This window comes from Musa acuminata, chromosome BXJ1-3, assembly GCF_036884655.1.
Source record: "Musa acuminata AAA Group cultivar baxijiao chromosome BXJ1-3, Cavendish_Baxijiao_AAA, whole genome shotgun sequence".
NCBI lineage: Eukaryota > Viridiplantae > Streptophyta > Magnoliopsida > Zingiberales > Musaceae > Musa > Musa acuminata.
Genome location: NC_088329.1, coordinates 28239400 through 28263379, shown reverse-complemented (window position 1 = coordinate 28263379; position 23980 = coordinate 28239400). Strand labels below are relative to the sequence as shown.

At 37.7% G+C, this 23980-nt stretch overlaps 3 protein-coding genes across 4 annotated transcripts; 2 read left to right on the top strand and 1 right to left on the bottom strand.

The window, feature by feature from the left end:
- Positions 1-520: 520 nt before the first annotated feature.
- On the top strand, positions 521-4066 carry LOC135637222 (transcription factor bHLH110-like). 2 transcript variants are annotated; one of them, XM_065149786.1, is made up of 7 exons: positions 521-1230; positions 1648-2212; positions 2828-2956; positions 3071-3136; positions 3398-3463; positions 3644-3703; positions 3837-4066. In XM_065149786.1, exons 1-7 carry the CDS (start codon positions 1106-1108, stop codon positions 3978-3980), a joined length of 1155 nt encoding a protein of 384 aa, XP_065005858.1. In that variant the 5' UTR covers positions 521-1105; the 3' UTR covers positions 3981-4066. The 2 variants fall into 2 exon arrangements, with proteins under 2 accessions (XP_065005858.1, XP_065005852.1); XM_065149780.1 differs by having other exon boundaries at positions 3807-4066.
- Positions 4067-5081: 1015 nt separating this feature from the next.
- Positions 5082-20952, top strand: LOC135624262 (pentatricopeptide repeat-containing protein At1g05670, mitochondrial-like). Its single transcript, XM_065127691.1, has 2 exons — positions 5082-6182; positions 19705-20952. Exons 1-2 carry the CDS (start codon positions 5118-5120, stop codon positions 20770-20772), a joined length of 2133 nt encoding a protein of 710 aa, XP_064983763.1. The 5' UTR covers positions 5082-5117; the 3' UTR covers positions 20773-20952.
- Positions 20953-21009: 57 nt separating this feature from the next.
- LOC135624268 (uncharacterized) lies at positions 21010-22510 on the bottom strand. Its single transcript, XM_065127702.1, has 5 exons — positions 21996-22510; positions 21840-21919; positions 21637-21755; positions 21391-21467; positions 21010-21283 (listed from the first exon to the last, which is right to left on the bottom strand). Exons 1-5 carry the CDS (start codon positions 22228-22230, stop codon positions 21258-21260), a joined length of 537 nt encoding a protein of 178 aa, XP_064983774.1. The 5' UTR covers positions 22231-22510; the 3' UTR covers positions 21010-21257.
- Between the last annotated feature and the right edge of the window lie 1470 nt (positions 22511-23980).

Below are 23980 nucleotides of genomic sequence, written 5' to 3'. Positions count from 1 at the left end.
CCACCGCTTTGTTTCTACCATCAACGTTAAGGCCACATCCTGTTTAAATTTTTTGTTTATGTGTACCACATAATCTATACTAATTGATAAGCACACTTAGTCCCATACATATTGATTGAAAAGTAGGAGGATTAAAATCTGCATCACCTTTTTATCCTTACAAGTGTTTTTTGAGCTCATTCTGAAAGGGTAAAAATGTGTCGATGGTGATTTATCTTTAAAAGAAAATAAATAAGAAAAATATATCCTCATTAATTTTAAATATTATAAAAATGAAAATAGAAGAGACGTGAACCCGAGCGTCGTATGGTTGTCTACTTTTTGGTATTATGTTTGTACGTTGCATTCCACCGTAAAAAAACATGGTATAAAGCTGCCTCAAACATGTGTTACGCAACCAGATATAATACAGTACTATAGTCGACATGCTTAAGATTCCATGTGATAAGAAGATCTGCCATGTTCTCAATTGTCGTGTGTGTGTGTGTGTGTGTGTGAGAGAGAGAGAGAGAGAGAGAGAGAGAGAGAGCATGGGTGCAATTATTACCATCTCCTGGAGACCTTGTTGGAAAAAGCCTTGGGATGGAAGGCAGAGTTATAATGACATATGAAGTGCAATCATCCCCCTGTAATTGCCTGCAACAACACCATCATATAAGCCCAAAAGATAGAAGCGAGAGAGGAGGAGAGAGAAGGAAAGGGCCAGGAGATAGAGAGAGCATCTCTCATCTTCTTCTTTGGGGTAAAAAGATGATCGCCTATCTTTAATTTTAGAGCTGCAGAAAGTTCCTCTGAAAAGAAAAGCTATAAGAGACGCGCCAGAGGCACGCACAGAGATGGCTTAGAAAGAGGACACACCATCGACTACTTCGCTCCATCCTCTCTTTCACTACAATTCGATCAGCTTTGAGGCTTATGTATACATATATAGACATGGGTTTGAAAAAGCAAAGAGGAAAGTCAGTGAAAAAGTTGGATAAAGTCAAGTAGATTTATATGCATCGGCTGTTCAAACGTTTCTTTGGGTGGAGGAGTAGTAGATTTCAGATCTCCAGTAAGTTCCTCTCTTTTTCTCTTCTTGGGACTATCAAGCTTTTGAAGCACCATGATGGGGTCTTCATATCTGGATCACTACCACCAAGAAGAGCTTCACGGTTTCTCCTCTTTAGCGACAGTTCCAGCTTTCTATGATCTTGCTAGCAACCGCGAGTGGAACCAAAACCAGCTCTTGTAAGTTAATTCGTACTCAACAAGTTCTTCCACATTTAGCTCCGCCGAATTTTTCTTCCTTCATATATATATATATATATATATATGTATGTATATATATATATATATATATATATGTATATGTATATATATTTATATATATACATATACATATATATATATATATATATATATGTATATATATAAATATACAGTTCATCGACGCTTCTATGTGTTGGAAACTTTAATTGAGTCAGAAACTTTTATCTAATTCCTAGGGTTTGGAATTTTCTTGCTTGGTTAGTTTGCTGCTGCCTTTTCTTCTTTCGGAGATCCTAGGGATTTGAAATCTATGCATGATGATGCTCTCTCTATATGCACGTTTAGAACTACTTCCCTAGCTTGGCTTTGAATCATATGGAGACCGACTTTATGCAGGAACTGCGGCGACTTCGTGTCGAATGCCAATGGAGTTCTATCTGGCCACAGAGATTTCAGTTCAAGCCATGAAATCTCACCTGCTAGCTCACTAATGGTTCATGACCTAGGGGTTCATCACTGGGCTAGCAACACCGAAGAAGGCTTCATGAACCAGCTGCCTGCCCATCAGCTCAACGCAGCGAAGGTCAAAGAGTTGTCAGAGAACTCTTTTCCCACGCTTAATCTAGACCACCAATTACACCAGAAGCTCTTGGTAAGAGCATTGGCCTCAGATCGCCAGATTGATGGCCTTCAGCCTCTCCTGGGACACTTGTCTGAAAGCTCGAGCTTTGCTCCTCCGACAGCTAATTTCTCACGCTCGAGTCCGCATCCGCCGTTGGTCGCAGGTTCATTAGACATGGATCTACATGAGTTGGATCTGCTGGCTTCAGCTAGATTAGGAAGGAGCTTCTGCCAGACTTCGCTCACTGGAATGGCCTTGTTTGGAGAGGATGCAACTTCCGCGTTAGACCATCTTCAAGAATCAGTACTTCCAGAGCCATTTCACCACCACCACCTTAAGGTGGGTATACTAGCATTTCCAATCTAAACATCTGATGTGATGAACCTGATAGTACGTATAACCTTTAGAAGAACAGTGATAGTAGAGTAAACAGCACGGAAGCCTTCCTTTAAAAGATCAAGGAAAAAGCACAAAGCAAGATGATGCACTCCTATCCATCACACACTTGTGTCATAATGTATGGGTTTTCCTCACATAAAACACTTCATGATCATCTCTGCTGTCTTTGGCAACATACTTGTGAAGTTGTTGACCTCCAAGTAGAACTTTTGGAAGGTCCGATCATGAAATGTCAATTGACTGTCTGAGTCAAAATGCTCGTTGGAACTTTCTTGTTTTTTTCCTATCGGAGAAGATCAGTACTTCCTTGGATTCTTCTGATGTTTGCAAGAGATTTCGAGATTTAACTGTTTTTTCGTTGCACCAGAGATCACTGTTCTCGTGTTCATCATTTCAGAAGTCCTACACTGATGCCATAGAGTACAAAGCACTTTTCAGCTTTACCGAGTGACATGAATCTTCTTTTCTAAAGAAAGATTGCAGAAGTGTGTTGCTTTAGGGTTTTACATACACCAATCAGGCTAACCCTCGAGGTTTTCTTCAACTATCGCTCAGATGCCATCTTTGGCCAGTGGAGTAGCAGAAGCACGGAGATGCAACAGCACTTGGGAAGACAAATCATCTCAAACACCACCAGGAAAGCCTCGGTTTGAGCAGCAGCGCTCGTCCTTCTCTCCTTTCAAGGTATGTTGCATCTGCTTGAGAGCATGCTTTTGAGTTCTTCAAGAGTAGGAAGTAATTGTAGCAGTGAATAAAGTCGAGGTTATTTCCTTTGTGTTTTCCTTGGTTTATTCAAAGGTGAGGAAGGAGAAGCTGGGCGATAGGATTGCAGCACTACAGCAGCTGGTGGCACCATTTGGCAAGGTTACTCCTCCCATCTCTCTGTCACAATTGTTACTGCTTCTTGAGCGTAATTGGCGACGAACACATGGCGAGCTAATATATATATATATATATATATATATATATATAAACCCCATTTTTTCTTTAATACAAGAAAGAAAAGGAAAAAAAAGAAAAAAGTATGCCGGTTAGCCTATCCTGTTGCTGCCAATTTATGAGCTCATAACATGTTTATCTACGGATGCAACACATACAGTAAAAGCTTCATCGCTTGATGTGCAGACTGACACAGCTTCAGTGCTAATGGAGGCCATTGGATACATCAAATTTCTGCTGGACCAGGTTGAGGTAATCACCATCAGTATATAATAAACACTTAAGACAAGCTCAAACTTATTCTTCGTTTGCACATTATACAGTTAATTTATTTATTTTTCCACATTAGACAGTTAAATGCAGCAATATCTGAGAAACACTTGCGACAATTGTGCAAATAATTAATAGTTGTTTTCCATGAATATCGTACAGAAATTAAGTGTACCATACATGAGGTCATGTGGCAGTAAAAGATCAAGGACAATGGAAGAGGTACGTAGCAGCATCTCATAAAATATATATATCAAGAAATGTTGGATGAATTAAGTAGTCGGAGGTTTACGGACGTAAGAACGCTTCCACTCCGTCCTCACAGAACTTACACAGCGTTGTTTCTTCTTCCAAGGCATCGAATGGGGAGAGTGACGAGCCAAGGCGAGATCTGAGGAGTAGAGGGCTTTGTCTGGTACCATTGTCATGCACATCATACGTGACAACCGAGCAAGGAGTCTGGTCGCCAGTTCCATCCTCCTGTACTGGAAGTGGTTGAACTATGTAGTGTAATTTAGTATAAGGTTTTGAGCTTTACTAATCCCAGCTTTGATGAATGGAATTAGGAATGTTTCATGTTTGATCTTTTCTCTTTTGTCGTCTCCACTTCTTGTGTGAGTAAATGCAGCTTTGAAGCAAATGCCGTATATTTGATAGAATCATCAGCTGACATGACGGCGAAGATTTATGTAGCTGCAATCACGATAATTATAAGGGGAGGAAACACGACGATCCCCACAAAGGTGAAAGAATTCCCCCCTAAAAACAAGCTACCTTTGAGTTGACATTTACGCGCAAATTCTTACTCTCTAATAGGCCCTTTGACTTCTTTTCATGGACATTTTGACCTTAAAGACTTTTTCTCTATCGAGGATGATCTTCAAAGACTTTGTAATCCAATATATAATTTTGAAGCTGCACTTGATTGCAAAATCAAGATGAAGATGTGTGAATTAGATTACAATTTTTTTTTTAAATACTTAAAATAATAAAATAAATTTACATTATGTTTGCCTTTGATGTTTAAAATATACAGTAAATATTGTGTTACACTCATAAAGGAACTCTGTGTTGCATTCTATTTATATAAGTATAATTTTTTATCTTGATTCTATAAACGAGTGTAACAATTTGTCAAACTTAAATAGTGTGTGTGTGTATATTATATATATATATATATTCCATTAGTTTACTATTTAAAGTAATTTTAGATATTTTAAGTCAAATTTATTATGTTTTAAAAATTGATTTTATCATCAAGTATAAAATAATTTATTCATGAGTGTACCACCATAAAATTTATCCAAATTATCTCGATGTTCCCATAATAGACAAATATGATACAAGATTGAGCAAGAACCTGTAAACCATATAATTCTCCTTTAATTCTTCTTATAGAACATGTAAGGACTATCTTAAGGGTGTCCATTGATAAATTTTGAAAAGAGAGAAGGAAAAAAGCTTAAATGTGTCCTTTTTTCGAAAGGATACATTATTATGTATATATATATATATATATGATTTAAAAAAAAAAAATATTTTTTACTTTTGCACGTTGGCGTCGCCTTCTCCCTCGTAATATTAGGGATTAAGCAAACGAAGCGATTTCATTTTCTAGGGTATCTCCTCTTCGACCATGCGATCCTTCCTACTCTCCCGCCTCCGACGAAACCCTCGCTTCTTTCTCTCTCCGATAGCCTCCATCTCGACTCCTCAATCCCCTTCTCCTCCCCCTCCTCTATCTTCGCCATTAATTCGAACCCTCCATGGTCTCCCTCCGAACCCCCAAAGCGTCATTCCTGCCCAACCAAGCTCCTCGCGCGTCGTCCAATTATTCTCTCCGGAGGAAACCCACACCGACGGCTGCGACGACGAGGACGGCCCCATGAACGAGTTCCTCTCCCGTTTCGTTTGGATCATCCGCCCCAAGCTTGCCGACGCCTACCCGGCCCTCCCAAAAGACACCCTCGAGGCCATGCTTCTCGTCGTCTGCCAGAAAGTCGTCGCCTTGATGGAGCCCGGCGCTAGCGTCGACGATCCTCCCGTGGATCTCAGCGACGACTTATGGAAGACGGTCGTCGAGGTGAGCAACTCGGTGTACGAGGCGATGCGGAGGGACCGGATGAGGGAGGAGCTCAAGAAGTACCTCCACTGGGATGAGGTCAAGGAGATGTGCCGATTCGCAGGGGACATCGGCATCCAGGGACCGATGCTTCGGGAGCTTCGGTTCAAATGGGCGAGAGAAAAGTTGGAGGACGTCGAGTTTTACCGGAAACTGGATCGGATGCGGGAGCAGGCCCAGAACCAAGAGCGACAAAAAGTATTGTCTTTGAGCTCTGGGACTGATGCAGGGAGTGTGTCTTTGGCGGAGGAGAAAGTTGGGGGGTCAAAGGTGGCAGCTTTGCCACAGAGGAAGGGGAAGATCAAATACAAGATCTATGGGCTGGATTTGTCGGATCCCAAATGGGCGGAGGTGGCAGAGAAGGTGGAGGAGGCTGAGAAGCATTTTGTGCCTGAGGAGCTGCAGCCTGTTGAGGGGAAGTGTAAGAAGGTTGATGAGAGGATCCTTTCTTTGAAGGCTAAAAGGGATGACCCAGCACCATTGCTGGCAGAATGGAAGGAGCTCCTCCAGCCAAAGAGGATTGATTGGCTTGCATTGCTTGACAGAATCAAGCAGAGAAATGTGGATTTGTACTTAAAGGTCAGTTCTTTCCGTTTTCATATTCTTGGATGCATATCCTCTCTGGTACAGAAACCTTGTTTGCGTTAATGGAACTTTATCTGCGTTAACTGTTGTTAGGATATTTCTTTAAATAATTATTTAAATCTAAATTGGCATGCTTCTATTTGCATAGTGTGGAGCCTTGGTTAACCAAAATCTTATGTTTATAGTGTTTAGAGCCCAAGATAATAGGTTCTAGAGTTTGCAGAAACATGCTACAAATTGGTGGAAACAAAATAAAGAACTTAAAATTTCATTGTTTCTATTATTATTCAGAATATATTCAGTATGTTAGGATCGTGAATGACACTAAGAGGGGGAGTGAATTAGTGCTATCGTAAACTTTCGACGATTTTGAGAAATTACGTTCAATAAAGCCCGTAATAAAAATATGTTTAAACTTAAAAACGTTCGTAAGAGTGCATGCAAAAGTAGTAGACAGTTAAATAAGAAGACAATGAAGGTAAACAACAGAAGAAAAAAGCACGTCGAATTTATAGTGGTTCGGTCGTCGTGACTTACGTCCACTCCCAATTCCTCCTTCGTCAAGGCCATCGGGTTCTACTATCGATCTTCTTTCAACGGGCGAAGATCAACTATCCTCTTACAACTATTTTTCCTTTTCACAGGTTTAAGAGATAACCTTTACAAGTCTCACACCTCTCTTAGAATTATAACAAATCTTAAGGAAGAGGAGGACACTTAGCACTTTTTTAAGACTTTTACCACTTAGAATCTCAAGACCTTTGTTTTCAATTTCGTGCATTTGCAAGCGGAAAGATTAGGGTATTTATAGGCCCCAAATGACTTCAAAAATGAAACCAAAAGGTGTCTCATTCCGGGATTTCGGGGTACTGGCGGTATCACTGCTAGTACTGGGCGGTACCACCACCTACTCCCTTGACAACTGGTGGTACGATCGCTTGACAGAGCCTCGAAGATTGAGCTTTGGCGGTACCACTACCTGACAGGGCGGTACCATCACCTAACAGTATTAACTGTCGGTGGTACCATCGCCCAGTTTGGGCGGTGCAATTCCTGGGAGGTCGAGCCTTAGGCGGTTCCACCGCTAGCCCTGGCGGTGCCACCACCTGACGTGGCTCCGGGTCACTGAATGGGCCAAACAACAAGCCCAATTCAACCCTAATTTGGGCTCAATTGGCCCCTAATTGAGTTAGTAAGGTTACACCCAAGCCTAACTCAAATTTAGACCTAACTACGATGATTAAGACTTAAACAATTATAAACAGTAAATCTAAGTTGGCCGGCTTATCATTTGTTTATCCAAGCTCCCGGCGAACTTTCGGCGAACTTCCGGCGCATCGCCCGAATCTTTGGCATATCGCCTAATCCATCAGCATGTTGACTCCCGCAACGTTCGATCTTGGTGCAACGTCTGATTTTTTTGGCCCTATGCTCGATCTCCGACTCCGGCCCAACTTCTGATTCTTTTGCTTTAATTGTTTTGCCTTTTCATAATCATAATTAGTCCTGCATTACTTTTCTCAAAACATAAATTAGATCGTAAATTCATCAATTGATTTCATTATCAAAATTCGAGATTCAACAATCTCTCTTTGTTTTGATGATGTCAACCAATTGATGATGAAGTTAATCTTAACTCTCCCTATCTATATGCCATATCGAGATAAGGTAAACTTGAATTCAAAAAATGATAACTTTAGAATTCAAGTCGAAATAATTTTAATCATTTTCTTTGCAAAATTCATCATTTCATACTTCATATGCATTGCATCAACATAATATCAAAAGTATTATATGCATATCATCATAATATCATCAAGAAGTGCATCATAATATCAAAGAGTGCAAAACATTAAAAAGTACATTGTGCAAGACATTAAAATGTACATTATAACATCAAAGAGTGCAACACCAAGGAGTGCAAGACAAGGTACACATTAAGAAACCATCGACTTCTCCCCCTTTGTTATCAACAAAAAGGAGGAATATACAAGCTACTCAGGTGGTGGTAATCCAAATTGCCTAAATGGAATATCAAACTGAGCATGAATGTGCTATATCTCAGTTAAAATTTGATCCTGACAAAGTTCAATTCGATCCAGTCTAGTTGCTATAGAATCAGCAGATGAGGAGGGTGTTGGATCTGTCAGAGGTGCTGCCTCAAAGGGACTGGTAGGATGAGTGCAACACATTCATGCTCAGACAAGGTACACATTAAGAAACCATCGACTTCTCCCCCTTTGTTATCAACAAAAAGGAGGAATATACAAGCTACTCAGGTGGTGGTAATCCAAATTGCCTAAATGGAGTATCAAACTGAGCATGAATGTGCTATATCTCAGTTAAAATTTGATCCTGACGAAGTTCAATTCGATCCAGTCTAGTTGCTATAGAATCAGTAGATGAGGAGGGTGTTGGATCTGTCGGAGGTGCTGCCTCAAAGGGACTGGTAGGATGAGATTGACTTCCCCTATGTTTAGGTGTTTCTGGTTCTAGCTCAGGTGGGGGGAGGATCAGTTCTCCTAGGTAATCTAGTCCAAACATGATTTATTACTATGTATCTTAATCTTCTTAATAAGTTTCTATTGATAATGTTGAATTTGTCTAGTTTCATAGTTTCTTCATTTGGGGGAAGGATTATGTCGTGTGCATGTATCAGTCTAGTACTTAAGCCACCATATGGAAGCATCACGTCTTTCATTGGTAACCCAATCATGTTTTGACGTATCAAATATGCAAAGTAGTTATCACGTCCTTTTATAATCCAATATATTGTACTTATTTCCATTTGACTAACTTCATCATGATGATATTGTTTGGAAGTAGAATACTAATTATGCTATGATGTACTTTTGTGTTGAATGATAGCATATGCTCACAACTTTTAGGAACAATAGACAGATTAGGATTTTCAAAGATAGTAAATAACGCCTTAGAATATGTAACCCTAACCGATTCAGTGTCCCATTGTCCTATAAAATAACATCTTTTTTTAGGAATTCTTATAAGATTGTAAATTGTGCTATCCATAATAGATATATGATGTCCCAAAAGATAAGTGGTGCTATCGCCAGTCTAGTAGTGTCATCGTTGGTGCACTGCAACATGGACTGTTTGCATCAATCATTAAACATTTACTTTGTCCTACATTTAACATTCAAGCCAGTAAATTTTTCTTTATGAATTGTGCAAGTTAGCACTCCTGGTTTTCTTGAGATGTGCAAGCTAGACTTTCTCTTTTTCTAGCATTTTTTGCTTCTCTTTTGAGATGCTAGCAAGCGAGTACTCTTGCATCTTCTTTGAGATGAACAAGATAACAATCATCACATGGTGCAAACATTCAATGGTGCAAATATTTCAATCATCACATTAACGAAAGAGAGATTAAGTCATGAATCCGAAAGTCCATGAATCAAAGCTCTATTTTTGTAAATTGAAAGAGGAAGGACGATCTCGATTTAAAAGGAAAACTCAAGTTACGAAAAATTGAGAAATAAAAAAAATGTATAAGAGGAATTCATGCATTAGGAAGATTTAACATGCCTAATTCTCTTTTGATAAAATCAAATTACTCCTCATTCAAAGGTTTTATTAAAATATCAGTTAATTGATGTTTTGTATCAATAAATTCTAGAGATATATCATGGTTATTAATATGATCTCTAATAAAATGATGTATAATATCAATATGTTTAGTTCTCGAGTGTTAAATGAGAATTTTTGTTAAATAAATAGCACTAGTATTATAATATTTTATAGGGATATTTTTCGAATAAATTCTATAATCTTCTAAAGTGTTTTTTATCCAAATAACTTATGCACAACATGCACTTGCTGCTACATATTCAGCCTCTACGGTAGATAATGTAACCAAATTTTGTTTTTTGGAAGACCAAGAAACAAGTGAATGATCTAAGAATTGACATATTCCAGATGTAGTTTTTCTATCTATTCTACATCCACCAAAGTCGGCATCGGCATAAACAATTAATTCAAAATTTTTGGTTTTTGGATACCATAATTCTAGATTAGGAGTTCCTTTTAGGTATATGAAAATCCTCTTAACAGCTTTTAGGTGAGATTGCTTGGGATTAGATTGAAATCTGACACATAATTCAGCACTAAACATAATATCAGGTCTAGTTATTGTGAGGTATAGTAAACTATCTATCATACCCTTGTAAGTTTTTTGACCAAAACATTCTCTATCAATGTCCATATCTAATTTTGTAGAAATGCTCATTGGTATATTAATAGCCTTAGCACTATCCATATTAAATCGTTTTAATAGATCTAAAGCATATTTAGTTTGACTAACAAAAGTTTCATCATTTAGTTGCTTAATTTATAATCCTAAGAAAAATGTTAATTCATCCATTAAACTCATTTTAAACTTTTGACTCATATTCTTGGCAAAAGATTTACACAAGGATTCATTTGTAGAACCAAAAATAATATCGTCAATGTAAATTTGAACAATAAGAAAATTATTTTCATAATGTTTAATAAACAATGTGGTATCGACTTTGCCTTTCAATAAATCATTCTTAATTAAAAAATAACTAAGTATCTCATACTAAGCCCTTGGGGTTTGTTTCAAATTATAGAGAGCCTTAGATAACTTATAAACATGATTTGGAAAAAGAGCATTTTTAAATCCGAATGGTTGTTCAACATAAACTTCTTCGAAAATAAAGCTATTAAGAAAAACACTTTTAACATCCATTTGAAATAACTTAAAATTATTACAATTGACATAGGCAAGGAGTATCCTTATGACTTCTAATCTTGCCACAGGAGCGAAGGTTTCTTCATAATCGATACATTCTTCTTGGTTGAAACCTTTGGCCAGTAATCTAACCTTGTTTCGAACTACGATGCCAAGTTCATCTTGTTTGTTTTTAAAGACCCATTTAGTCCATTTACAAGATTGTCACTAGGTTTAGGAACAAGCTTCCACACCTTATTTCTCTCAGATTGATTTAACTTCTCATACATTGCAAAAACTCATGATTCATCTTTTAGAGCCTCGTCAATGCATTTCGGTTCAATTTGAGACAAAAAGGTAATATTTGCACAAAAATTTTTAAAAGAAGAACGAGTTTGAACACCTTTTCATGTATCTCAAATGATTAGCTCCTCAGGATGAGCATCTACATAGTTCCATTCCTTGGGTAAGGATTCTTGGAAGAAGATGCATTCAAGTTGTTTGAAGGAGGAGAGTTTTCATTCAAATTAAAAACATCAAAATCATTATCAAAATTATTTTTCTTAAATTCGGGAAGTTCATTAAAAACAACATGAATGGATTCCTTAATGACTAAAGTTCTTTTATTAAAGATACGATAAGCTTTAGAAATAAAGGAATATCCAAGAAAGATATCTTCATCGAATTTTGCATCAAATTTTCTTAAGGTATCATTTTCATTTAAAATAAAATATTTGTAACCAAAAACTTTAAAATAAGAATTATTGAGTCTTTTATTGTTCCATAATTCATAGGGAGTTTTAGATAGGAGATGTCTTACAAGAACCCTGCTCATGACATATCATGTCGTGTTAACGGTTTTGGCCCAAATATATTTAGGTAGGTTATGTTCGTTTAACATGGTTCTTGCCATCTCTTGTAAACTCTTATTTTTTCTCTCAACAACTCTATTTTGTTGTGGGTTTCTTGGAGTAGAGAAGTTATGGTTATAACCATTTAAATCATAAAAAATTTAAATATCATGGTTTTGAAATTCACCACCATGATCACTTCGAATAAAGGAAATCATAAAATCCTTTTCACTTTGAACTAGTTTACAAAATTTTGAAAAACATTTAAAGCAATCACTTTTATGTGTCAAGAAGTATGTCCAAGTATATCTACTATAATAATCAATTATAACGAAAGCGTATTTACTATCTCATAGTGTCGCGCCCCTAAATTTATTTCTCATTCAGAAAGCGTGAACTTGTCTTAAATCGATAATATTAAGATTTTAATCATAATCCACGATCCAAACACATTTGAGAACACTGAGAAAACATTTAATTCATTCACATCTATAATTCCATAATTCATAAAGCTTGTGCAGTTTAAAATCATATACCACATCACTCGATGAATCATAAAATCTGAAGCCAAACTCACTAAGACAATAACCACCTTATAAATCCACAAGTGTGGCATTCTATACAATCACAAAAACCAATATTTACCACATGTTCATATCATTACACAAATTAAACTTAACACTTCAAAATCCTAAACATGAGAGGTCCTTTAAACTTCTATAAAACTCATAAGTTCAGATTTACCATCAACATTTCATTAGACACCAAGTGTACTTATACAACAAAAACATATCATCCACTTATGGTTTGCCCCAAAATCTTCTAGCTTTTTATTGCCTCGGCATAATTTAAACATTTTAGCGAGCGACAAGCTATCTTGAAAAATTTATATAGCAACAAAGTGAGCATATAGAGCTCAGTAAGCGGTTAACATATCCATGACGAAAGAGGATAGTTTGAAACAATAAGGTATCAAATACAAGGCAGGGATACAAGAGTTCATAGATAGCCACTCAATGAATGTAGAATTACAATGTCATTTCATTCGAAGCATGTTTTGTTCATAACAAGGGAGCAAATACAAATTGGAGCATATCAATGACGTAAGGAACATTTATGGGAATATCAATGGCGTATGATATGTTATAGAGCATATTAATAACATATAAAGCATTTCGGAGCATATCAAGGGCGAAAGGAAAATGTTTCAAAGCATATCAATAGCATATGAAACATTTCAGAGCATATCAATGGTGTATGAAATGTTTCGGAATATATCAATGGCATATAAAATATTTTGGAGCATATCAATGGCGTATGAAATGATTCGGAGCATATCAATGACATATGAAACATTGTGGAGCATATCAATGGCACATAAAATGTTTTGGAGCATATTAATAACAAATGAAATATTTTGGAGTATATCAATTACGTATGAAATGTTTTGGAGCATATCAATGACATATAGAATATTTCAAAGCGTATTGATGGCGTATAAACATTTCGGAGGCATAAGAAGCATTTCGGAACATATCAAAGAATAAATACGAAACAGAAGCTCAAACGTCGTATTTGACGTTGCATTCATTTTATTCTTATCCAAAGCATACATAGAAGTATATAATTAAAGCTCTGGATATTATATCAAACACATAGAAGGTGAAGTGGGATCATAACATAATATAGTCCGTCCATTTTTGAATGACCACCAAACATAAGTCTCCCACGTTTGGGAGCTCCATCCACCCACGTCTGAGTGAAGTCATAGGGGGTCGGCAGAGCATCGTGGGCTCTAAACATAACTCTCTTTATCATTTCTAGTAAGGTTCACATTATCCCACAAACACCAGAGTACAAAAGGACATTGTGAACAATAAAATTGGCACATATCGGAAGCACATGCGAAACAAATGAAATGCATGTGCTTATACGAAATGCGATACAAACACAAACTTTAACATAATAGATTCAGGTATGCAAATACTTGTAAGGACAAGAGTATACAGGATTTCAAAGCAATAATGTAAAGCACAACTAAAGTAAGGATTTTAGCATAAATCAATTTCGAAAGAGATGAAACAAGAATAGGTGAAATCGACCAAAGCTCGATTCTGATAGATTTTGAGAGGCACATTGCATGAATTATTTGGATGACCAAGTATGCTCCAATTTGCACAATTTAGGTGTCATTCGAAAGATGTATCAATCTAGTTTTAGATAAATTAAGTTTTGTATGAATTGAAGTTTCGAACAAGGAGTTATAAACAATTTAGTAACCAAAGGCCAGAGAACATTATCTCTGTTTTGCAGAATTCATAGAGTTGATTAGAACATATGCTTGGATAGGCATTTATGCTCCAAATATTTTAAATCAGCTATGCTTAGAAAGATTTATGAGTCTAGTTTCTAATAAATCATGTTTTGCATAAATAAGAGTTTATAACAGAGAGTTATAAGCAAGAGAGTACTAAAAGGTTAGAACCGACAGTCTCTGTTTTACAAATTTCATAGAGTAAGTTGAAATAACAATTTGGGAAGGTAATTGAACTTCAAATTTATCGATCTTAGTATCAAAAGAAAGAGCTGTGAGTCTATTTTCGGATGAATTTGATTTTTCTTAAATCAAAAATCGGTGCAGAAAGTTATGGTTAGAACAATGTAGAAATGTCAAATCTCGAAAAATTCCAGATTCATAGTTTTATTCTCAAACGACATAAATATCATGTACGAAGCCAAAATCTTTCAAAATTTTCAGAATTAAGATGAAATCAGAGATCAAGATTATTATAGGAAAGGGTTAGAACACTTGCCTTAGAAAAATATGATTCCCAAATGTGGGGAGTTGATGCACAACCTCGAGCCAAAGCAAAGTTTCTTATTCGCATGAAAGAAGCTTATGTGTCATCCATAGACAAACATAGGTGACACCATCCTTAGGTTAGCTAGTGACACATGTCCTCCATTTTGTTTTTTTAAATTTAATATGAATCTTTCACAAATCATATCTAATTGCTAAAATTTACATTTAGGTCCCTACATTACAATTAAGCCCTTATAAAATTTTCGAAAATGATGGATGTGACACCTAGACTTGTTGTATTAATTGGTTCAAATAATTTTATATGAACTAATTGTAATAGTCTAGAGATGCTTATTTAATTTTTAGATTTAAAGCTACTCTTTATTTGTTTACCTAGTTGACATGCATCACAAACTTTATCTTTGACAAATTTAATGTTAGGCATTCCTCTCACGAGTTCTTCAGTTGTAATTTGTGAGATTAGTTTCATACTAGCATGACCTAGTCTCCTATGTCACAACCATGCGTCATCGTTTAAAACCGAAAAGCAAGTTTCATCATAAAACTCATCATGGTAAATGGTATACACATAATTAGTCCTTAAGGCAATCAATGATCTATTTTTGTGTGGTATTTTTATAATGCAAGCATTAGATTCAATTTTATGTTATAACCCTTATCACACAATTGGCTAATGCATACCAAGTTATGTTTTAAACCATCCACTAATAAAACCTTTTAAATCAAAAGGTTTGATTTGTTACCTATATTTTCTTTGCCAGTAATTTTTCTTTTGTTGTTGTCTCCGAAGGTGACAAATCCAACACAAATCCTTTGTGTTGGATCTCCGGTTATATGCCTTGAGCATCCACTATCAAGGTACCATCTCTTGCTATTAGCTTTTGATTGTAGACATATCTACAAGAAAGGAGGAGGGTTCACTTTAGGTACATATTTAGCTTTGGGTACCTTATGAAATGATCTACCTATTTTGACTAATGACATTGAATTATTTATGGTTCCTTTAGGAACCCAAACTAGTTTGTGTGAGCTATATTTTTTAAATAAACATTTATAAGTAAAATGTCGACATGTACCATAGAAATTACATTTATTTTCAGGGGAAACATGTAATGTGGATTCTTTAACGAAAGTAGTTGGCTTTTGTTGAGTGTTACTCATAAAGTCAATTCCTTCATTTCTACGAATATGACACTTATTGGCAAGGATCATGTTTAATGATTTGTTATCAATCTTAAATTTTTCTAAAGTTTGTTGAAATACTACATTTGCTTTCTTAAGTAAATCTAACTGTTTACACTTAATGCAAGGAGTTAACATACTATAATCATGCTCATTTTTTAATTTTTTAAATTTACTAGAGAGAGAAGCATGATCATTTTTTAACAACTTATATTTTTTATTAACTAGTTTACATTCATCATATAAATAATTAAAAGCATTTAGTAAATCATCATAAGCTACGAAGTAAATCATCATAAGCTAAATGAGATTTGATTGAGTCACTTACCTCGTCATTGAGCGCCATTAGAGCGTAATTTGCACCTTCATCTTTGTTTGTTAGCTCCTCGTCTTCGGATGCATTCGAATTGTCCCAAGTCGCTTTGAGTGCTTTCTTCTTCTTTGGTAGCTTCTTCTTCATTTAGGGACATTCATTTTTGAAGAACCTCGGCTTCTTGCATTCATAGCATATTATTGTGTCATTTTTGAGTTCATTTTTGTTCTTAGTGTCTTGTTTTGTTTTGTTCCTTTTAAAGAATTTTTTACATTTTCTTGTAAAAAGTGCCAAGTCATCATCATCATCATCATCATCATGATCATCATGATCATCATCATCACTTGAGTTTTCTTCCAAGTTGTCTTCTTTAGTTCTAAGTGCCATATTCTTCCTGTTCTTTAGAAGGTTGTTCTCATGTTCATCATGTGCCATACATGTTATTTCATAGGCCATTAAAAACCCGATAAGTTCTTTAAGCGGAAAATTATGTAAGTCCTTTGCTTCTTGTATTGTCGTTATTTTTGGATCTCAACTTTTTGGAAGGGATCTTAGTATTTTATTTACAAGTTCAAAGTTAGAAAATTTTTTATCAATTGCTTTTAAACCATTGACGACATTCGTAAAATGGGTGTACATGTCTCCAATGGTCTCACTTGATTTTATTCGAAACAACTCATAACTATGTATCAAGAGATTAATTTTTGACTCTTTAACTTTACTTGAAAACTATTTTCAATGATATTCCATAGCTCAAAATCCATAGAAATAAGAAAAATCCTTATGCGAGTTTTCCAATATGTGTAGTCTGTCCCATTGAACATAGGAGGAAGAGTGATAGAGTGACCCTCTAGATTATTAGCAAAAACCACCTCCCTTGGGTGTTAAACCAAATGGAGAGAAACGTAGATCTGATACCAACTGCTAGGATCGTGAATGACAGTAAGAGAGGGGGTGAATTATTGCTATCGTAAACTTTCGGCTATTTTGAGAAATTACGTTCAATAAGGCTCGTAACGAAAATGCATTTAAACTTAAAAACGTTCGTAAGAGTGCATGAAAAAGTAGTAGACAATTAAATAAGAAGGCAATGAAGGTAAACAACAAAAGAAAAGAGCATACTGGATTTATAGTGGTTCGGTCGTCGTGACTTACGTCCACTCCCGATTCCTCCTCCGTCGAGACCACCGGCTTCTATTATCGATCTTCTTTCAACGGGCGAAGATCAACTACCCTCTTACAACATTTTCTCCTTTTCACAGGTTTAGGAAACAACCTCTCACACATCTCTTAGAATGATCACAAATCTTAAGGAAGAGGAGGACACATAGCACTTTTTCAAGACTTTTACAACTTAGAATCTTAAGACTTTTGTTCTCAATTTCGTGCATTTGCAAGCAGGAAAGATTGGGGTATTTATAGCTCCTAAATGACTTAAAAAATGGAGCCAAAAAGTGCCTCATCTCGGGTTTTCGAGGTATTGATGGTACCACCGCCTGCTGCTCTGACAACTGGTGGTACTACTGCCGGTCTAAGCGGTACGATCGCCTGAGAGAGCCTCGGAGATTGAGCTCTGGCGGTACCATCGCTTGATAGCACTAACTGTTGGCGGTACCATCGCCCAGACAATACCTGGGAGGCCGAGCCTCAAGCAGTGGCACTGCTAGGGCTGGCGGTGCCACCGCCTGACGTGGCTCTGGGTCACTGAATAGGTTAAATAGCAGGCCTAATTCAGCCCTAATTTGGGCCTAGTTGGCCCCTAATTGAGTTAGTAGGGTTATACCCAAACCTAACTCAAATTAAGATCTAACTTAAACAATTACAAAACAGTAAATCTAAGTTGTCCAGCTTGTCATTTGTTCATCCAAGCTCCCGGCGAACTTCCATTGAACTTTCGACGCTTTGCCCGAACCTTTGGCGTATCGCCTAATCTATCGGCATGTTGACTCCCGTAATGTCCGATTCTTTTGGCCCGATGCCCGATCTCTAACTACGGCCCAACTTATGATTCTTTTGCTTTAATTGTTTTGTCTTTTCATAATCGAAGTTAGTCCTGCATTACTTTTCTCAAAACATGGATTAGATCGTAAATTCATCAATTGATTTCATCATTAAAATCCGAGATTCAACATAGTACACTTGTTGGAGGATTAGCTCAATCAAGAGAATATTATTTTACTACTATGTTTCAGTTGTTTGTAGGCTGATTTAGTTAAAAATTTCATAAAGAATGATATTGAAGTATCTTCCTTTCTTCCCTTTGTCGATGGAAGTTGAGATTGAGTTTTGCATTCACATTATGTATTCATTAAGGGTGCTATATCCATTTGGGAATTTGTGTAGGACAAGTTACGTGATCGATAGAGTTGCAGCAACATTTCTTTTATAATTTCGTTCATCCTCATAGTTGAGGCATGATTTTAGCATCATTATAGCCTGCATTCATTTAATTTCTGTATTTTATTCAGCAATGTGCAATTAAAACATTTAATGGAGCATTTATTCGGAAATACATGTTGAGAATACCTGTTAATACAGAGGTTGAGTTTGAGGTTTTTGACTCAAGAAGTGGACTGATCCAATAAACATAATTAGGTTTGCTGCTCTAGAATATAGTCTCTGGCATGGGAAATAGAGAGAAAAAACTTACATGTCAAGAGGAAACTAAATGCAGAAATGAAGAAAAAAGGTAGATTAAAGGAAGATTATAGGAATGACCTGCTGCATTTCACAGAATTTAATATTCAAAGGTTTCGGTTTATTTATTTATTAGACCTGATGGACCTATCAGTGGTGAACTAGCACATCTATACTTAAAGAATGCATTTTTCTTTCAAACATTGATTATTTCCAGATAATTATGTGTCTGAAGGGTGATATTTAAACATCAATAACTGACCGACCAAATCAAATACAACCAAAGCTGACAGTTTGCTGATTAGTTCTAAAATTGTTCTTTGGGGCCTTTTAGAACTGCAGACTTGATAATGAGGATCAGCATAAACTTCCTATAGCATATCCATAGCTGATCCGGTATGACAGCATTGCCTAATTTTATTCAATTTATTAGGTAATCTGATACTATTTTGTTGCTTTAACCTCCCCTCCCTCTCCCTGTTGTTAACCAGTGATCAAGTTACCATTCTTCATTAATGATGATATTCTTTCTTCACAGTCAGTGTTGTTAGATATTTGTAGGAATGCCGAAAATGTTAGAAATCAATCTTAAAAACATAGTCTTTCGGCTTCTCCGAGGTTAACTCCTCATTTGTCAATGAATTGGTTTTTTTATCACCTCAGCCCTGCATATGGTTGATCTTCAGGTTATCTGGAGACAGTTTCTACGCTTTGGTTACATATGTATATCTGCAAATGACCATCCTGTACAATCTAGATGCTATGAATGAGTTAGAGCAGTGGCATCTCATGGTTTGCATATTTCAACTTGATGTCTAGCTTAATCAGTAAGTAATAAAGTTACTCCTATCATGTAAAAGGAAGAACCAACAACATCTGACCCTTAAGTATGTTCTGTTTTTAGTTTCTGAACCTTGTTTAGTGCCCCATTTGCATGCTTCACATCACGTTTTAGATGTAAATCTACTGATGTATGTCTTGCAATTTACCTAACATTGCAGGTTGCTGAACTCCTCTTGTCTGAGGAATCTTTCGAGACAAATATTCGTGACTACTCAAAGCTAATCGATGCACACTCCAAGGCAGATCACATGGAAGATGCTGAGAGAATTCTTGAGGTGATGACCGGAAGGGGCATCATGCCAGATATTCTAACTTTTCTTATATTAGTTCATATGTATAGCAAGGCAGGAGATCTTGATCGTGCTAAAGATGCCTTTGAGAGCTTGAGGAAGGAAGGTTTCCAACCGGACCTGAAGGTGTACAATTCAATGATTACAGCTTATGTGAAGGCTGGCCTTCCAAAACAAGGGGAGATGCTGGTGAGGGAAATGGAGTCGAGAGATATTAAACCCACAAAGGAAATATACATGGAGCTGCTGAGAGCATTTACAAAGCTTGGGCAAGTTGATGGAGCACAGAGAATTATGAACACCATGCAGTTTGCAGGAATCCAGCCAACCTTGGAGTCATTTACCTTGCTCGTGGAGGCCTATGGGCAGTCAGGCGATCCTGACCAGGCTCGGGGTCACTTTGATCACATGATTAGATCTGGCCATAAGCCAGATGACCGATGCACTGCTAGCATGATGGCAGCCTATGTGAAGAAGAACCTCTTGGACAAGGCCTTGGACCTGCTGCTAACTCTTGAGAAGGATGGTTTCCAACCGGGGATAGCAACATACAGTATTCTGGTGGATTGGTTGGGCAGGTTACAGCTAGTGGATGAGGCAGAAGGGCTGTTGAGCAAACTAGCAGAGAAGGGCGAAGCTCCATTTGAGATTCATGTTAGCCTCTGCGACATGTACTCGAGGGCACACCGGCTGGAGAAGGCTCGCAAGTCTCTTAAGATTCTGGAGGCCAGGAGCAAATTGTTGCGTGCTGATCAGCTCGAGAGGATCATAAGCGGTCTCCTGGCAGGTGGACTCTTGGAAGATGCAAAGAGGATATATGATTGCATGCAATCGCAGGGCTTGGCTCCATCAGAGCCCATCAGGGTTGCACTCCTGGCAGCTCAATCGATCCGTCGTCAGAAATCTCCGACAAGGAGAGGTGGCAAGTCGCGGTAGAGGTTAATCTAACATGACATGAGGTTAATTTGTATCAGTTGTGGTTGCATGCGGATCATCGGTTTCTAGGTCTTCGATATGGATGTCTGGATGTTTCTAAGTAGCAACTTTTTATAGCCTTAGGGCTATTTGTTTTAATGATGGTAAACATTTGCCTAAAATGCATGAATAATTAATTCATTGGCCGAATCCTCTCGATGAACTGTTACAGGAAATCATCTATAATTGTTGTGCTGGTTGACAAAATTTATCCCTTGTTACTTGTATTTTTTATGTATTAAAATCCCATCAGATCAAATACAGTAAAATCTTATGGTACAATGCTATTACAGTCAACCAAACATGAACTCTCGAGATCCCACAGACATCACCAGTACTGCTACAAATTTTAGTTGCACACAGTAAAATTGACAGGAAGAAGCACAAGCAATAGTAGCTACTATAAATCCCTGCAACCGCTGCAATCTTGCTGTATATATCGCTCATCAAAGCACAGACCGATCGCCAGCTTCTGCGAAGGCCAAAAAGAAACATCAGTTCCTTCGTAGAGAAACCCCAAAACATCAAATGTTGCTTTCGTGAACAAACTTAATGCTTTAAAGAACATTGTCAGTCAACCTTTCCCGGGGACGATGATAACTGGTGCTGCTTTACAATGGTGGAAACAGTACTCGCCGACGCTACCCCGCAGTACACTGCAACATGAAGACAGGAAAAGACATCACAACCTCCCCTTAGCCAGCATGACCTTTCATACAAATTGAACAGTCGTCTTCTCGGTGAATAAGGATTAAAGTTCTGTTTGGGCTTTTATAGATCTCAGGCAAGTCAGACCGCTTGGATTGAGGTAACCGAAGAGAATACCTTTGCATAAGATTCCGGCCACGGGTTCCCATGACGACGGCCGCCGGTTTTAATCTCTCCGCCTCCCGACATATCACCATACCGGCATCACCTTCCACGATGCGAGCCTGCGATCTCACCTGCCATCGCCAACACCAATTAGTGATACCGATTGATTGATGGATACCGTTGCTAAGGCTATTCGAAGGATGATAGCGTGATACCATGGCGATCTGGAAGGCCTCGACGGCGAGCGTCTCCATTAGCTGCTGGCTAGCCTCGTACACCACCTCATTCTGTACGCCTGTCCACGTTTTGCACAGATTTTGGTGAGGAGAAGAAAAAGGAAAGACGAGAAGAGAGAAGGCAAAGAGTAGTACTGGAAACTGCATGGACGAAGTGGAGGGTGTCGGCGAGGCGGCAGAGGTGGACGAGGGCCCAGTGGAGGGCGTGGCGGCTGTTGGGGCCGTGGTCCACCGCCACCACGATGTCTCGGCCGCGCCGCCGCTCCCCGGTCTCCCGGTCCAGCTCCACCGGCTCCTGCACCACCGGAATCAGCGCCGGCAACACCACCTCCCTCCAGCTATACTCCACCTCCTCCTGCACCGTCTCCATGTACTCCACCACGATCCTCTTCTCGTTTCAACTCTTCTCTCGCCACTCGATTACTCCACCCACCACCGGTCCCTTTGCCTCTGATATGTGTGTCGTCGAGGATGATTCCTTCTCTTGATGATCCTTATCCGTACTTTAAAGATGACACCACAACAGATAGGAAGATTTGAGGGAAGAGATGGCCAAGAAGATTAGAAGAACATGTGATGCAAATGAAAGAGGGTGGTGCATGCGCTGCTGGTCAAACCTAGCAATTATTGCACGGTGGATGGGAAAAGAGAAGGCGAAACACGCCAACAAGTATTGATTTTTAGGATAAAATTCTTCAAACAAACTTAAAAGTTTTATTATTTTCTCGTAGCATCGTTTTTATTTTATTTTATTTTTACCGAGCATTCTTTTTTACCATCTTTATCATTTTACATTGTCCTTTTGAGATCATATCTCCCTCTCTAATTATCTTTGTTATTCCTCTCCCTCACTCTCCTGTTTTATTTCTATCTTTGTCTCTGTCTTCATTTTACATTGACCTCCGTTTGATCTCACAACGTTGTTGGCATGTTCGTCTTGACCCAACCTCCCTATTAGGTTGGCTGGCCAATAAAGATTGTGACGATAAAACAACAATGAGTAGATCCTTTGGAAGAAGATCGAGATCGGAATACTCTGCTAGAGGACCAATGTCCGCTCCTCTTTCACATTGTTGGTTCTGAGTTTGAGGATCTCGCAATCCAAAATCTTCTTAGGTCTTGAATGCTTAACATTTATTCGGAAAGTCTATAAACAAAGATATCATAGTGGGACGAAGGTGATGATTAACGACGATGCCCAGTCACTCGAAAGAAAAAGATAACGATAATCGATCATAAAAAATAATCTTATATTTAAAAAAATAAAAATACTCTATTGAAAGAAAGATGAAAAAAACATATAAAATAATAATAAAAAATAAATTATTTTTTAATCGGAATAAAATAAACACAAGAGAGGTCAAACTTGGCCGAGTCTGTCTACAAGGAAATTTTCCGGGAAACTTCCGATCCGCGTTGAATGTGATTTCACCTGCGAGTCTTGGAAGAATCAAACCTCCGTAAACAAGCAATCTGAGGGGAGAAAAGAATCCAATTCTATCGGAGATCAGATAAGGAAGCCGCCGCCCCCTTGACCGAATGAGTCGTCTCTACCACCAGGTGTCGCCTTATCTTTCGAGTCTTCGAGTCCACAAGAGACAATACCCGGAAGAAGTCATCAGCAGCAAATCATGCGATTGGTTGATTGATACCAATTTGCATAGGCGATTCAAGTGAATCCTTCAAGCTGAGCATTGCACTCCCATCATTTTGGAGAGAGGGCATGACAAGAAAGGCCAGTTTGGTAGTTGAGTGAGTCGATGCAAACAATCGAGTAATTTCAGTGGACGTGAGACAACTTTTGCTTGAATACTACCACAGAATAAACAAACTTTTGAAGGCGATGCAATAATACGCCTTCTTGATATTACAAAAGAGATCAATTCTATAGCAGTCAAGACTCAGAAATTATAGTTAGAGCAAGTTAAGAGCAACAAAACGATCTAAATTAGATCCCGAATTACCAAGCTTTCATATGCCAAAAACTACTTATATACCCAAAGTTCACCCACAGTCAATAAAGAATGATTTACGATCCTAATAACACTTGATGCTTTCATCCATAATGTAAACAACTTAAAGCAATTTTGATAACATCGTCATTTGTGACAAGTAAAAAT

Bases quoted from the DNA above. Each gene is read 5' to 3' on its own strand.
- LOC135637222 (XM_065149780.1), top strand. From the start codon at position 1,106: ATGATGGGGTCTTCATATCTGGATCACTACCACCAAGAAGAGCTTCAC. The intron at 1,231-1,647 runs GTAAGTTAATTC...GACTTTATGCAG, and splicing joins TGGAACCAAAACCAGCTCTT to GAACTGCGGCGACTTCGTGT. The intron at 2,957-3,070 runs GTATGTTGCATC...GTTTATTCAAAG, and splicing joins CGTCCTTCTCTCCTTTCAAG to GTGAGGAAGGAGAAGCTGGG.
- LOC135624262 (XM_065127691.1), top strand. From the start codon at position 5,118: ATGCGATCCTTCCTACTCTCCCGCCTCCGACGAAACCCTCGCTTCTTT. The intron at 6,183-19,704 runs GTCAGTTCTTTC...CTAACATTGCAG, and splicing joins ATGTGGATTTGTACTTAAAG to GTTGCTGAACTCCTCTTGTC.
- LOC135624268 (XM_065127702.1), bottom strand. From the start codon at position 22,230: ATGGAGACGGTGCAGGAGGAGGTGGAGTATAGCTGGAGGGAGGTGGTG. The intron at 21,920-21,995 runs GTACTACTCTTT...AAACGTGGACAG, and splicing joins CTTCGTCCATGCAGTTTCCA to GCGTACAGAATGAGGTGGTG. The intron at 21,756-21,839 runs GTATCACGCTAT...TGGCGATGGCAG, and splicing joins AGGCCTTCCAGATCGCCATG to GTGAGATCGCAGGCTCGCAT.